Source organism: Squalius cephalus, assembly GCF_949319135.1.
Source record: "Squalius cephalus genome assembly, chromosome: 7".
Classification (NCBI taxonomy): Eukaryota; Metazoa; Chordata; class Actinopteri; order Cypriniformes; family Leuciscidae; genus Squalius; species Squalius cephalus.
The window spans coordinates 38,672,997-38,688,106 of record NC_137128.1 but is presented as its reverse complement, the minus strand read 5'-3'; the positions used below and the strand labels follow the sequence as shown (position 1 = coordinate 38,688,106).

At 38.2% G+C, this 15,110-nt stretch overlaps 1 protein-coding gene across 1 annotated transcript in view; it reads right to left on the bottom strand.

Annotated features, from left to right (window-relative positions):
• Nucleotides 1–15,110, bottom strand: part of yeats2 (YEATS domain containing 2) — a 36,249-nt gene that overhangs the window by 6,884 nt on the left and 14,255 nt on the right. The window contains exons 13-23 of the mRNA XM_079876659.1: nt 13,085–13,179; nt 11,026–11,208; nt 8,927–9,167; nt 7,348–7,509; nt 7,034–7,152; nt 6,580–6,717; nt 4,805–4,987; nt 4,275–4,611; nt 3,459–3,593; nt 509–592; nt 204–375 (exon numbers count right to left, since the gene is read on the bottom strand). Coding sequence (XP_079732785.1) covers nt 204–375; nt 509–592; nt 3,459–3,593; nt 4,275–4,611; nt 4,805–4,987; nt 6,580–6,717; nt 7,034–7,152; nt 7,348–7,509; nt 8,927–9,167; nt 11,026–11,208; nt 13,085–13,179 — 1,849 coding nt within the window. The remainder of the gene's footprint in view (nt 1–203; nt 376–508; nt 593–3,458; nt 3,594–4,274; nt 4,612–4,804; nt 4,988–6,579; nt 6,718–7,033; nt 7,153–7,347; nt 7,510–8,926; nt 9,168–11,025; nt 11,209–13,084; nt 13,180–15,110) is intronic.

Genomic DNA, 15,110 nt, shown 5'->3' with positions numbered 1-15,110 from the left:
ATTCACTCCAGAAAATGTCAAAAAGTTGAGAATTACACCAGTATTATTACTGACTGGTTGTTGCTATGACAACGTGCAATTAAAAAATTGGTGAATGTGCAAGTCTATGGGCGTCAATGCCCCTCTGCAAAAACAGGAACCTTAGTGCATCACAGATATTCAGACAGATCAGGACGACAAAAAATTGTGTGTGCGCTTCTTACTTGATGAGTTCATGTGTTGATTCCATGCCCTGTTCTTCTTTAATAGCAGCTGTGTCTGTGGATGTAGGGGTTGTCGGCAAGGGAGCAGGGGTGGGTGTTGAAGTGGCTGGGGCAGATGTTTGGGGAACTGGAGTCGTACAAGTGAAGCCAACCAAACCAGGTTCAGTTTTAACTATGTAACAAGACAAGCACAACAGAGGTAAAGAAAAACTCAGTGGATTGAATAGCTATGCACATAACTCCTTGACGTTATTTCCACTGTATGAATGTGTGTGTGTGTGTGTGTGTGCGCACATATGTCTTACCTTGAGCTACAGGTGTGGATGCGGAGGAAGCAGTTCCACTCGGGGTTGTGTTGCTGCTAGATGCTTTAGCACCAGACTGCACAACTGAAACACAAACACACACAGGTTTACTTTACCGTTCAAAAAGTTTTTTTTGTTTTTTGTTTTTTAAGAAATTAATGCTTTTATTCAGCTGAAATGCATTAAATTGATCAAAAGTGACAGTAAAGACATTTATAATGTTTCAAAAGATTTATATTTGAAATAAATGCTGTTCTTTTGAACTTTCTATTCATCAAAGAACCCTGAAAGAAATGTATCGCGATCTAATAACTTACAAATATATTAAAATAGAAAAGTTAATTTTAAATGGTAATAATATTTCGCAGCATTAATTGTTTTTACAGTATTTTTGATCAAGTAAATGCAGTCTTGGTGAGCATAAAAGACTTTCAAAAACCTTTAAAAATCGTACCGACCCCAAACTTTTGAACGGTAGTGTAAGTAAGTCTTAATGAAATATAAACAAAAAGCTATGTCAGATATTGCTGCTTTCAAGCTTTTTCCAGAGCAGAATATTCTGTACATTCAGAAGTTTTTATTATTACATAATATGCACTCAAGTAATTTTGGCTAGCCATTTAATTTTTTTTCCTGCCTATTTTACCCATCGAAGAGCTTTACCAAAGCTATTGTAACAAAATGAAAAGCAGAGAATGTGCCTTAGGTGTGTGATTGATATTGTATCGATGTTACAGCTAACTACATTTCAATAGCTACCTCTAGGGACACCGCTAGACCTGAAGGGAAAATCTTTTCTGGATAGTCCCGAATGATTCAGAGGCACAAGGGTAAATTAACTTTTGACTTTTTTGCATTATGGCTTGTCTAACAATGACCCATAAATAATAGTGTACAATATTAGTTTGCAGTATTAATTGATTATCCGTTGTTAATCATCGGCCACTTTGGATAAAAGCATCTGCTAAATGCATTCATGTAAAAATGTAAATCTGGGGTCATCTGGGATACCATTAGTACCAATAATTGCTTTTAGGTTTACTTTAATTGCTACAAAGGCTACAAAAATTGCTTCGTGCTTTTCTGATCATGGGAGACCAGCGGCAACATGACGTGTAGCCTTAAAGACCCCCTGTGGTAAAAATCAAGTTTTTAATGTTGTTTATATGTCTATGTGGTGTTTTAATTCATCAGTCAACACCATTGCTGAGTATTTTCTCCTTAAAACTGCAGTGAACCAAAGACAGTCTCAAAAACTAGCAAAAACTATGTCACAAACTACCTTGTAACCAATCACGTCAATGTGCGGGCGGGCTTTAGCATATCATTAACTATGAGCGCTCTGAAGCAGGGGAGTCTCAAGAGAAACCAGGTTATCCTGGAATATTTTTCTGTTGATATGAAAAATCAGGTACATTTAGCAATATAGCGGGTGAATTATGTATAAGATGTATATTACGATGTTATGATGAACTATATGCCTTTCTCCACTGACGTTCTGAGTTGTTCAAAGTGTTTCTAAGGACACTGATTTTTAGAAGGCGGCTGTCTGACTCTGAGATGGCGAACGGGAACATGGTTTATGTAACATTAACAAACACATTATTAGCTGTTTGAGAATGAAGTCAATTCCAAAGCTAATCATATTAATTACAGTTATGTGTCCGATGTTTTAGAGAGTGATACATAAAACGCATTCCCATTCTGATTTCGAGTGTAGGTGGGGCTCGTTTGCATATTCATGGATCCACGTATACTACATGAAGCAAGGGTGTAGAGTTACATTCAAGCTATTTTAAAGCCTGAATAATTTTTTTTCCACAGGAAAAAACATTAAAATATGCCATTTTGGTGATCAAAGATGAGTTTTAAGGGATACAATTTTTGACCACGGGGGACTTTAGTAACTAGATTGAGTGGACTATGTAAAGTACTATACAACCAAATCTGTTGCATGGTGATGATATACTGTCTATCAATAGAGATTTTGCTATATCGTGGTATGTAATATATCCTCAGTGCAGGAAAATAAAGTGCAGAATTCATGTATATTTAATTCATACAGTGAAGAATGTATATATGAAGATACTATATAATATATTGTTATCTGGAAATAACATTTTTCATTTTGTGAAGTTACATTTTGTTCATACTGCCCACCTCTAGTGCTAATTTAGTAAAAACCATCATTCCGACATTACTAAGGTAGCATTAAAGTGTTTTTTTATGTTCTGATTCATACAGTTCCTGTTGTCCCTCATAAATGTTAAGAGCACTCAAGCCTGCCATTTCTCAATTACTGAATGCTGTAATCTCTCTATTGCTTTCTTTACTCATATCCCTCTCTATCACTATGACAACAGCTTGCATATTGTTACAGGAAATGGCCTGTCTTACTGCTCTGATGTACTGTATTCATTCGACGCAAAATAAACTAACCTGAGGCAGCTTCTGCCGCCATGGTGCCGCACAGATCAATCTAAAACAAAGCAACCAGGTCAGAGAGAGCGCAAAATGAAAAAATGAAAACCATATCTGACAGGAGAGTGTCTCTGGAGCTCTGTTCACCTATTACTGTCATCGCTGATGAATGCTAAACAAAAACAAATATCTCTGATACACACAATCTTGCAGGCTTAACACAGCTGACAAAAAACGTCAGTCCATGAAGGCTGGCAGAATTATAACACCACAACCTGAAACGACCCATCACAACATGCAAGAGCGCCTTGCTTAAGATCACAATTGTGATGAATCATGAATCGAACCTTCAATCTTTGGGTTGGCAGCATTGGGAAGAGAGCATATGTGTCAAAGCAGTTAACTAGAGCATGAAGTTGAAAATAAATAATCTAACTTTACAATATCACACAGACTCACAGCCTTCAGGACTGTAGAGATCAGGAGTGAGTAAGGCTGTGTGGGTATCAGAGGAACAGGGTGCTGTTACCTTTGCCAACAGGCATCAAGATAGTCTGCAGCGCCGAGGACCCACTGCCCACACTGAGCTGCTTCAGCTGATTGGCTGGGATGGTGAGAACCGTTTGCTGGGAACTGGACTGAGCTGGGTGCAACTTCAACATACCTGCAAGTGAAGAGAATCATGGTGAACACAAAACAGTGACCAAAAAATGTAATAAATGAAGCATTTCAAGCTAGGATTCATGAACTTTATGCCAGTTAATTCAGAGAAGTAGTGGACAGCTTGCATTATCAAAAAAAAAATTTTTTTTTTTTTAATATGTCAACCAATTTTAATTTTTCCATTCATGAATCATGATAAAGTTACTGTGATGATGTATGAAGTTATAAGACTTTGACACACCACCCACCCCTTTCAGTGTTGAGAAAGATTTATTTCACTCCTGATTCCTGAAGCTAATGGTCAAGGCCATTCAGTCATCAGATTACATTTCATATAATTACATTTGTGATCTGTGAGAGTCTGTGGGAGCTTTAGCGGTTTGCCATTCTAAAGGTGTTGATCATATTAGCGAAATTTTGTGGGCAAAAAAGGTCCATTGTCAATAATGCAGTGATGTATGAAGCACAGCTCACAAAAAAGTCACTTTCAAACCAAGCAGCTTTCTGTTGGTCAATGCTGAAAATTCGCATCACCAATTTCAACCCATAACTAAATCTGCGTGGGGAAATCTTTCGTCCTTGCGCGAAATTCCAGATTATTTGGATTCCTGAACAACTGTAAATGTGACCGCACTTTAAGGACAAACTATTTGGCAACTCTGGACAGCAGATGACTGGTTACCTGAGATGGTGGTAGCAGTTTTCCCGCTGAAAGTTCCTCCCCCAATCAGTGACGCTGCAGTGACCAATGAAGGGCTGGAGCTTTTGGACCCGCCCACTACAGACGACCCCGCCCCCTTTGACAGGCTGATAAGAGGCATGTTGACGGTCTTGGCAACTGTGACTACGGCCCCAGTGCCAGAGGCAGAACTCTTTGCTGTGTTGGCGGCAGAGCTAGCGCTCTTGGCAGCACTGATCACGGCAGCTTGATTGGCAGCTACAAGCACAGGGTGCTGCGGTGGTGCTTTAGCTGTCTGAGGTAATGGCTGAGAGGAGGAGGCTCCACTGGCTTCTGCTGACTGTACAGGGAAAAACATTAGAGGGGCTGTAGATGGTCAAAACAACTTCAGATATTAACTTTTTAACCCATGCACAACAGACGTTTCTATCATGACAAAGAAACAGAATGATGATAATGACTAAGCTACCTAACACGTACGTCAATTTGAGTCAATGTGTCACGCACTGTCAAAAAAAAGATACATCTCTTACATGTTGAGAGGTTGGCGTGGAACTGGGTGTTGTTGGGGTGGAGCTTGTGGCAGTAATGACACCTCCCGTCATTCTCAGGGTTGTTGTGCCTGGTTTGTTCAGGTGACTTGCTGCGGCAGCTGTAACCATCTTCACTGAGCCGTCTGACAGCTTCACCTGAGAACCTTGAGACCCACCCACCACCTGTCAATCAAACATTAAGAGAAAGAAGTTGAAAAAACCCATATGTAATGCATTTAGTTTTAATACTTTCAGGTCATAAAAACTAGTCCCTCCCAACATTTTTCTTGTTTAATTTTAAAACGTAACATTACAGAATTGAAATAGATTTTTAGTACTATTTTTTTTTATTCGATTTAATTTATCTATTCATACATTCTGTAAATAAACCGAAATGTTGTCCTACACCACTTTGGAAATCATGTACTTTAATATTCATGCTAATATATTCACTGGACTTAAAAAGAGGGTGAGAAAAAGACTGCGGATATCTCTTTTACATAAAGCAAATGGAATTATATACCAAGAAGACTTTAACTTGTTTCTCACACTCATTCTTGCATGTTCAGTTCCTAAGGCCCATCTCTTTCCCTCTAATATTCCTTCTCTCTCAAGCACACAGCAAATACCCTTCAAACACAAATACTCCACCACCACCTTCAGAGTATTTAAGTATGTCAGGAGCTGATCGATATATATGACCATTTTACTGTACACAAACAAATTCTAAGCAGGTCTAACAGACCAGAGGAATAGGATTGATTTAGTCTCACCTGTGCTGAAGGGGATAACGAGAATTCTAATAAAAAAAATTATGAGCAGAAATCATGGAGCCCTGTGTGCTACACTTTATGATGAGAATAATGAGGGTATGATTTTAATGGATAATTAACAAGAAGAAAGGTAGTAAGAGAAGGAAGGAAGGAAAAGATATGCATGAGCGTGTGTTCACAGGTTGAATTACAGCTCAAATGTCAGCTGCAGGCATACTCATTAGCCCCTATCTGATAATCAGGACACACACACACACATACATAGGAAGGGCTCTAGAGAGTGTGAGCTTTTCAGAAGAGGCGTTGTGTAACACTAATGAAAGTGCAGCAAGTGAAAAAAAGAAAAGGGATAAAGAAAGATCAATGAGATGGAGAGAGAGCAAGAAAGCGATGACGGAGAGGGAGGAAGTAATGGCAAACCCCAGAACACTTTTGCTTTTATACAGTAGCTAAACTGATCCCACTCCTTCTGAGTCACTGTGAGTGTGTGTGTTTTAACATTTTATTTCTTTATTTTATTGAAGCTAACTATGACTGTTTTAGCAAGGGAAATGAATGTGCTGTTGAATCCATCTCAGTGTTTTCTGCATCGCTATCTACAGAACCACACCAAAGAGAAATTATATTTCCCAGGAACTGTGAGCTTGCATGTTGATTCTAATTACAAGTTAAATGGGGTCAGGTACTCCGAAAAAAAAAGACAAAACATCGTTCAACTGCATTATCTTGCATGTAAAAACAAACCTACAGCATAACCTAAACACCTGTCTATTCCAATCCAATATGCTCCATCTATATAATAAACAAAATAACTTTTAACTTTAATATAAATGATTATATATAATATAATAAAATAAATGATATAGTAATCATTTTGACACTTATAATAATTATTGTAATATACATTAAATAACAAATTACATTACATATCCCTGAAGCCAAACAACTATATAAAGTAGAAGGGGAAATTTTGTGTAATTAAATCCTTCCTTTGTTACACACCTGAGCCAAAATGGCTGCCTTCTGTCCAGCTGTGACCCGAATGGCCTGCTGAGTACTGGAAGCAGGACTCGATGCCACATGACCACCACCAGAGCTCTGTTTCCCAGAGCCCCCTGGCTGGCCAACCAAAAACGTGCCCTGGAAAGATCAATAGTGACTTTGTCAATGTAACACAAATTGACAGGGAAAGGCTTTTGGAATGTGTGTATGAGTCTTTGACTAGACACTGTTTTGGACAACAAGAGCACCCACTGAGCTAAACACATTAAATAAAGGTTATTTAGAGTATATATAGATTATGCAAGAGTCACTGTGTGAACAAAGTAATAGTACACACATGTTCAAACTATAGTTGTTTAAAAAGAACTAAACAGTTTTGGTATATCAGGATCCATTCCACAGACTTAGTGTGTAAAAATCTTTATTTTAAACAGTTTACAACAAAGACTATTACCTGCGGAGTCTGTTTAAGGATGTAAGAAGTGTAGGATAAATTGGAAGGCAGGCTGCCAGTCCCTGAGGAACCACTGGAGGAATGTGACCCTCCAGAACTAGAACTCTGAGACTGCTGGCCTATAGATGGAGACAAAAAATGTGATGGATTGAAACACCAGTTGTAAACAGGTCTCAATGTGTCTCCCTCGTTTACTTGTGATCCGATCTATCAAAATACTGTACATCTTAATACAAGATGTAAACAGGCCCAGAGAGACAATGATAGTTCCCAAATCCCGTGATACATGTAGTGTGTGTCAGTGTATGTCTGACCTGCGCTGTGTGAGGCTCTCAGAATGGCTCCCTGTGGGATCAGTAGCAGTTTGCCTTTGCCCGATGGGTTCTTGCTGTTGGTGGTCAGGTAGAGTTTGGTGCCTGGAGGCAGATTGGCCAGGTTTGCCAAGTTATTTGCTGGCAGCTGGAGGGTAGCCATTACTGAAAAATAAAAATAAACACAAATCACCAAAAGTTTTAGTGAATATCAACTTGACCTTTTGCTCACTGAAAGCAACTGTATGGCTCTGAACCGTATTAACTATTTTCATGGTGTTTTTGTCCGGCTATATGTTTTCCACTGTATGGGAAAAAGCAGCGTGAACTACTATTCAAAAGTTTGGGGTCAGATTTTCTTTGGAAAGAAATTAATACTTTTATTCAGCAAGGATGCATTCAATTGATCAAAAGTGACAGTTTATTTATAAATATATTAAAGTAGAAAATAGTTATTTTAAATTGTAATATTTATATTACAGTTTTAACTGTATTTTTGATCGAATAAATGCAGCAATGGTGAGAATAAGAGATGTCTTCAGAAAAGAATAATGGTAGTGTACTTAATTTTCACTCTTTTGTGCGTCATGAAAGAAAAACGTTATATAAGTTTGGCACAACATAATAGACGAGTAAATTAATTATTAATATTAATTTTTATTTAATTTTTTATTGCTGAGCTGTCCCTTTAAGGGTCAATAGTGAAACAAATTTTGGTGCAGCTTCTACTAACATTATAAGTGGACTCAAAAGACAAAAAGTACAGAACCTAGACAGAATATATAGCAACGCGACTGTTTCAGACTTAAACAGTCTGTTTCAAGACTGTTTCATATACCACTAAAACAAGCATTCAATACGCATCCACATATTGGGTGTTTTTAAAATTAATCAAACTAAATCCTGTTTCCCCCTGTGGCAGCAGGGAGACACGAGTGTCTGACTGAGTAATGGCGAATCTTAATGGTTTAGTCAGCCCTGCAGTACAGCCACACTTAGATTAGCCCTGTGATATTCCCCTTTCAGCACAACATCTGCTGATCAGCCTGATTAACACTTCTCTAAACACACAAACAGATGCTTTCACACACACACACACACACACACACACACACACACACACACACACACACTACTATTCTGAACATCTTAATTAGCATCCCTGGCAAGACAAATGCTTTCTGTACTTCTGTGTATTCTGCACACATATACACATTTTACCTTCTAAAAATGACTACATGTAACATACACAATTTTATTTTACAATTCAGACATGGATTCATGCATCTGAACAAATTAGCAACTGATTCAGCAAATAATTATAAACCAGTTCAGATCTGTTGAGATTATAGCTTTGTGCAGTGTATCATTTTCAGTGAGGACAAAAAAAACAACCTAATGCTGACAACTTGTCACATCACCCTTAGTTAAGATTAGTTCATTAATTAATTTTGACTTTTTTAAAAGAAAGACATAGCATATTAGAGATCAGTTTAACTATATGGGTTACTTTATGGCATGATGAGGGCCAAGAAAAAAAAAAAGAAAAAAAAAAAAAAAAAAAAAGTGTATGAACTCTGACCTCCACTTTTGCCACTTCCTCCAGACCCACTTGCTGCCTTCGTACCAGCATGCACCTGCTGTCCCACAATGCCGCTTGCACCGCTGCCTCCTCCACTGACGATTGCCTTAGCAACGCCCTGTGCTACCACTTGCTTTTGGCCCACCACCTTGGACACAGAGGGACTGGACTTAGCAACCAAGATCTGCCCGCTGCTCATGGAGACCTGTTTGACAGCAGAGCCCAGCGGAATCCCCAACACCTACGCACACACACACACACACACACACACACACACACACACACACACACACACACAGTTACTCTGGATCTGGAAAAACTTTTTTAATTAAAAAGTATCATTAGCCAGTCATTAACCAGTCGACTCACTATGCACTTTTAAAAAAGTATCTCAAAACACATTTGTTCGCTGGGGCCTTTCCTTGATTTATTTTATTGTTGTATTTTGTTTTATTGTCTTATTTCTATTATTCGTGTATGTTTTTCTTTTCTGTGAATGCACACATGTATTTCTCATCTGTAAAGCACTTTGTAAACAGTTTTTAAAAGGTGCCATTACTTAAAGCTTTACTTACAAAAAAAGTAAGATTTTTGGTCACCTTTTGGTACAAAACTCAGTTTATAAACCATTTACTCAATATCTTTCCTCTGCTCTTAATTTTTTTTTAAATTAAGTGTAATTAAAAAATAAGTATACTACCGTTTAAAAGTTTGGGGTCAGTAATATTTTTTTTATATTTTTTAAAGAAGTCTCTTATGCTCACCAAGACTACATTTATCGGATAAAAAATACAGAAAAAGAGTAACATTGTGAAATATTATTAAAGAACATTATTTATTTGAAATAGAAATCTTTTGGTCCGGACCAAAAATAAATAAATAATTGTAAATAGCGTTCACATTGGCATTTTAACACAAAACCTAAAAGATACCGAACCTAAAGGCATTGGGATATGTTCACAAACTGATTGGTCAAACAATGCTGTGTGCTGGGATAAATAACACTCGCTGCATATGCGTACATATGATGTCATATGATGGAGCTGAGAACTCGCGAAGAGCTTATAAAATGTGTAAAGGAGTCAAAAAAACAGCAGGAATCTCTCCATCACACACACAAACGAAGATCTGCTTCTAGAAGACGCGGTTCTGATGCCTGTACCGAACTGTGATGGGCAACATCGTGACGAGAAAAAACAGGTATGCTAGAGCATTCTGTCTTTTTTAGAGTCTTGTGACATGTCCCGTTTTTGTTTTGTTTACATGTCTTTGGTCCGTGTTGCATTCATATTTCATTCGAACCGCACCAGAGTTTGTTTGGAAGCGGGCCGAGACCCATCTTTTCAGAGGTCTCGATCGGCTTGTTTGGTGCACACCAGGGTTCAGATGGCAGCGTTCACACTTAATCAAATGAACCGCACTAACAGAGCAATCACACCAGGGTTTGTTTTAATCGAACCAAACATGCCAACCGTGAACACACCCTTAAATGGGCAAGGAAATGCATCTTTAACAAATTATATTGTTTATAAAGATCATATAGAAAATGGCTTGACTTTAAACCTTGAGATCTGTGGAAAAATATGGAATAAAAAAAATAAAGAAATAAATGTGCTTAAGCCTCTATTGTAGAGTCAGAGAACTAAGATGTCTTTTTTGCGCAGAGTGGCGTTTGTAGATGGACAGTCTCTAAACAGGAGCGACTTTGACTCTCAAGTGCTAAAAAAAGGCTGCAGTAAAGAGACGAGTAGGACGTCCAGAGAGACACAATGACCTGAGATATGTTTAGACCGCATGACCACAGCGCACTCCAGTTTTCGAAAAACTCTCTCAGACAGGACGGGTAGCACTGAACAAGGGATGGAACTATAGAAACACTTCAGTTCTGTATGGAACTAGCTAGACATCAATTTTGGATATTATATGTGGACCGGAACAATCGTTGAGCTTTGATGCTCAAATATTTTCAGCCATGAAGTACAGCCAAAGAACTGAAAGATATGATATTGGTTTTGTGACTGAAGAGTCAAACAACTATGAAACATAAATAAGCAAAATGAACAGTAAGGTAAAACAAAACAAAAAGTATACATAGAAACCTTGCTGGGTGTGGCCCCTCCTCCAGCCCCCGTCCCGCTCTGTTTTTGCGGTGACATGGCTATCATGTGACCGCCCTTCACAGTCACATACTGTTGTTGCTGCTGGGATGTTGCCGTGGAGATCACCTGTTGCTGTGGTGACGGCTGGGTGGGCACCTCTCCTGGTTCTTGCTTGATTATAACCTTAAGACAAACAGACAGTCAGACAGAGACATTTTATTACCCCGTGAGTGTCGTATTAAAGTGAGATGTGCACTGAAAAACCATCAGTTTGATTCACGGTTCAATTTGAACCAAGATATTATCAGAGATATTGGATGTGAGATCAAATACAAAGTTAATTTAGTGAATCTCACATTCCCTTAGGTAAGATAAACACACTTCTCTGAGAGAGAGACTGAACATTGAGATGAACTCGGTGAACTTGTGCGAGATTCACCTCTCCTGCCAGTAGCACACAGCAAAACACACACTTACACAAGCTCCATCACACAAAACACACACTTACACAAGCTCCATCACACAAAACACACATCATCACTGTCATATTGCTCTTATATACAACAGTAACAACGCTCACGCTTAAACACTCTAAATATGAATTTAAATCCGAATTTTGTTCCTTCAGGAAACTACAGTGCAAAACAAAAAAGTCTGCACACCTATTCATTCTTTATAATTATTACTATTTTTATCACTTAAGACTAAGTCCTAAGACTATGAAATAACACAAATGGAAGTATGGGAATTATATAGTGATCAAAATGTTAAGTAAATCAAACCTCTCTTATATTTTATCTTTTTAGTCACCCTCTGACTAGATTCCAGCTATGTACACAGATCATTCTCTTAACAAATTCATGAAGGGCATTCTGGGATGCTTTTTAAACACTATTAAAGGAATTCACATGTATCATGGACATATGATAGTTTTGTTCCTTCACTTTTGTCATTTAAAGAAGAAAAAAATAGTTTAAGAAATTCATAGGCACAATTTATAATTACAAAAATGTTTCAAGCATTTAAGCTTCTGACAAAAAGTTTTTTAAAATCCTGAGACATGGAAAAATAAATTCAGTCAAGGACACTATTGTTCCAAATTTTGGTGGTGTTTTTAAAATAAATTAATACTTTTATTCAGCAAGGAGTGAGTGAGTGAGTGAGTGAGTGAGTGAGTGAGTGAGTGAGTGAGTGAGTGAGTGAGTGAGTTCTGGGAATACTCCAGTCCTCTGCATAGCTTGTGCAAAAGCAGCAGCATCACGCCACAGATAGATGTCCCATTTTAAACCCCCACACACACACAGCTGCTGCAGACCGCTTACTGCACCGCCTGGCAGTACCTATTAATAACTACTGGTGTTAATTTAGCCTGCAGTGTCCAGAAAACACAGAAACAGCCTCAGAGAATAACCCACATAGAGAGAGAAAGAGAGATCATTACCTAATTTCAGTGTGTTTCTCATCAGTTCAACAGAGGGACAGACAACCTATTAAAGCTTTGTCGGTATGATTCAGTCAAACACTATCTTTTCAGTTTGTAAATAACAGAGCCCATATTAATATAGCTCTAAAGCACAATGAGAGACAAATGATTTCCTATTTAGGAGTGCCTTCCTCTTACAAGCTCCATTACAGCTCTCTCTGAACACAAATGGATTGATTCATCCTGCCAATCTGCCTGAAGGGGAACTGATTGTGCCACATTGTTTTCAAATGCCTACATCTGTATTTTTCAATTATAGTTTATTTCAATCACAATACACACATAATTTATTCTGATATTCTATTTTCATCCACCCACCCTTCACTTCAGTTGCCTTGTAGAAGCAAGAGAGAGATGCTCACCACTATGCATGGTAATTAATCAAGCCACTTCCAGATAACGAACTAAAAGACTGCTAAAGGGAAGCAAAATACACTCAGAGTAGGTAAATTCTTGTTTAGGAGTCCTAACCACACGGCTGGACTTCAGCAGTAAGACCCTGAACTGAAATCAAAGCAGGGTTGCATTGAATAAATCCATACACTTTGAGAGAAACACATATACTTTCAGTCTCACCTTGACGCCAGAGGACAGGAAGCTGCTGGTGTGAACTTTAGGAGCAGGTGATCGAGCACCATGGGCTGTGCTGCTCTGCTTGGCTGATGGACTGCCTAGGATAAACACATGGATACAGCAGATATAACAAATAGATATGACACTTCATCTGATAAACAACCCATGCCTAATGGAAGTATGTGTTGAAGTCACAATATATCAGAAGTAGCGGAAGTAACGATCTTCTGTATTGTGACGTACATCTGAGTAAAATGGATTTTCGAAAAGAAACATTTTTGGGCAGGCACTTGCTCAATTCATTGGTTGTTGATTGGATGGAGGCAAACAGCTTTATTAGAAAAAAATGAGGGCAGGACTTGATTTTGTCCATCGGATTTGATTAGATTGTTGTGGTTTGCTATTGCTGAGATGTCATGTGAGTGACAAGTTGTCCCACCCTCACGCCAGTTAACATGTCATCAGAGAAGAGAAGAGATGTTCCTGTACGAGGGAGGGGAAGTTATGTCGATTAAAGAAAGGTGTAGGAATTTTTTTGCCGATGAAATGACTGGCTGGAGAAGTCCGACATGCGTCACCAGAGAGATAAATCAATCGGAAAATCAGGTTATGACATTTTTATTAAAAAGACACTTTTAGATGAATCACTCACCTTAAGATCAATAAAATGCATTAAGCAAATAGGTAAATTTCTATTTAATGTGAAGGCCTTTTCAAACCAAACAATTTTTTCAGCACAACAAGATTGGTCAAGCATCTCTATGGATCTCTTCCATAAGCTCAAAAATTTGCCCTACAACAAAGCGTCTTTTATATGTGAATATATCATGTGTCAGTGTCTCAGTGCTTTTTGCTCAGAGGTTGACAAAAACTTTGGCACATACAGGTTTTTTGTCTGCGTCTTTGTGCACAATGAAATTGTGAGTTACTCTGCAGCTCAATGTTTAACCTAAACGTGTTAAGACCGCAGCTCTGCTCTTCTGTGCTCAATTTCTCCAGTATATCTGTGTGAACTGAAAAAACAAAGCAGTTTATTTACTCCAAATCTCATAATGCACCATCCATCTCCCAGGATGGTTGGCATGCTGCTGCTTCTCCAGATTCACAGCCTGATCTTCACAAGCTCTGTTCTCCAGTAACAAAAAGACACACAGCTCAAGACATGCATGCAGTGAATTTGTGAAGCTGCTCTGACACTCTTGACAAAATTTAAGTAAAATTCTTTTCCATTCAATTAGGAAAAGCAACATACATGACAACATGCTGTTATTTCATTTTTATCACATGATTTTCATTTTTAAACAAACAACTGAATGAATCAGGACAGTAAAACAGCTTTACTCATCTTCATGTAACAGATACATTTTCCTAGTAGTGATTTCTAATCTCTTGGCAATCCCTTAATAATTCATAAAAGCATGTAGCAGAATATTTTATATGTTGATGTTAGCTTTAACTCAAAGCAGCTGTTTCTTAGATGTTCAGACTTCATTAGCACCTCATTTTCATGCCGTTGAATGAAATTCTGCAGAAACCATATCAGAACACAGTCATAAGAGATTGGCTGCGTTTTGAAACCTAGTAAGCTTCATACAAAACAGCATTATTTGCAATCAAAGATGCACTCAAATGTTATATCCAAGTGTCTACTGTACCTGAGAAAAGTGACAACTATGATTTCTAAAGTCATGGGGTGGTAAATAGTATTGAGTTTTGATTAGTATTTCTATGTTTGTTCTTGATTTGCCCATCTCTAATGGTCACTATGTTGCTTTAGAACCACAGCACAGAGCTCTGACCACCCACACAAACATTATCCCTAAGAGCATGTAGGTGTGTTTGTGTGGAGGTTTGTGTGTGTGTGTGTGTGTGTGTTACACACATTACACACACAGTAATGTTACATCAACTCCATACTCCACACACTCCTAAACTCTCAGTGATGTGGTCGCTATGGCAACTTGGTCTTATGCCCACAGCATTAGTCCTGCAAACCCACAGCATTAGTCATGGGAAAGAGTGAAGCACA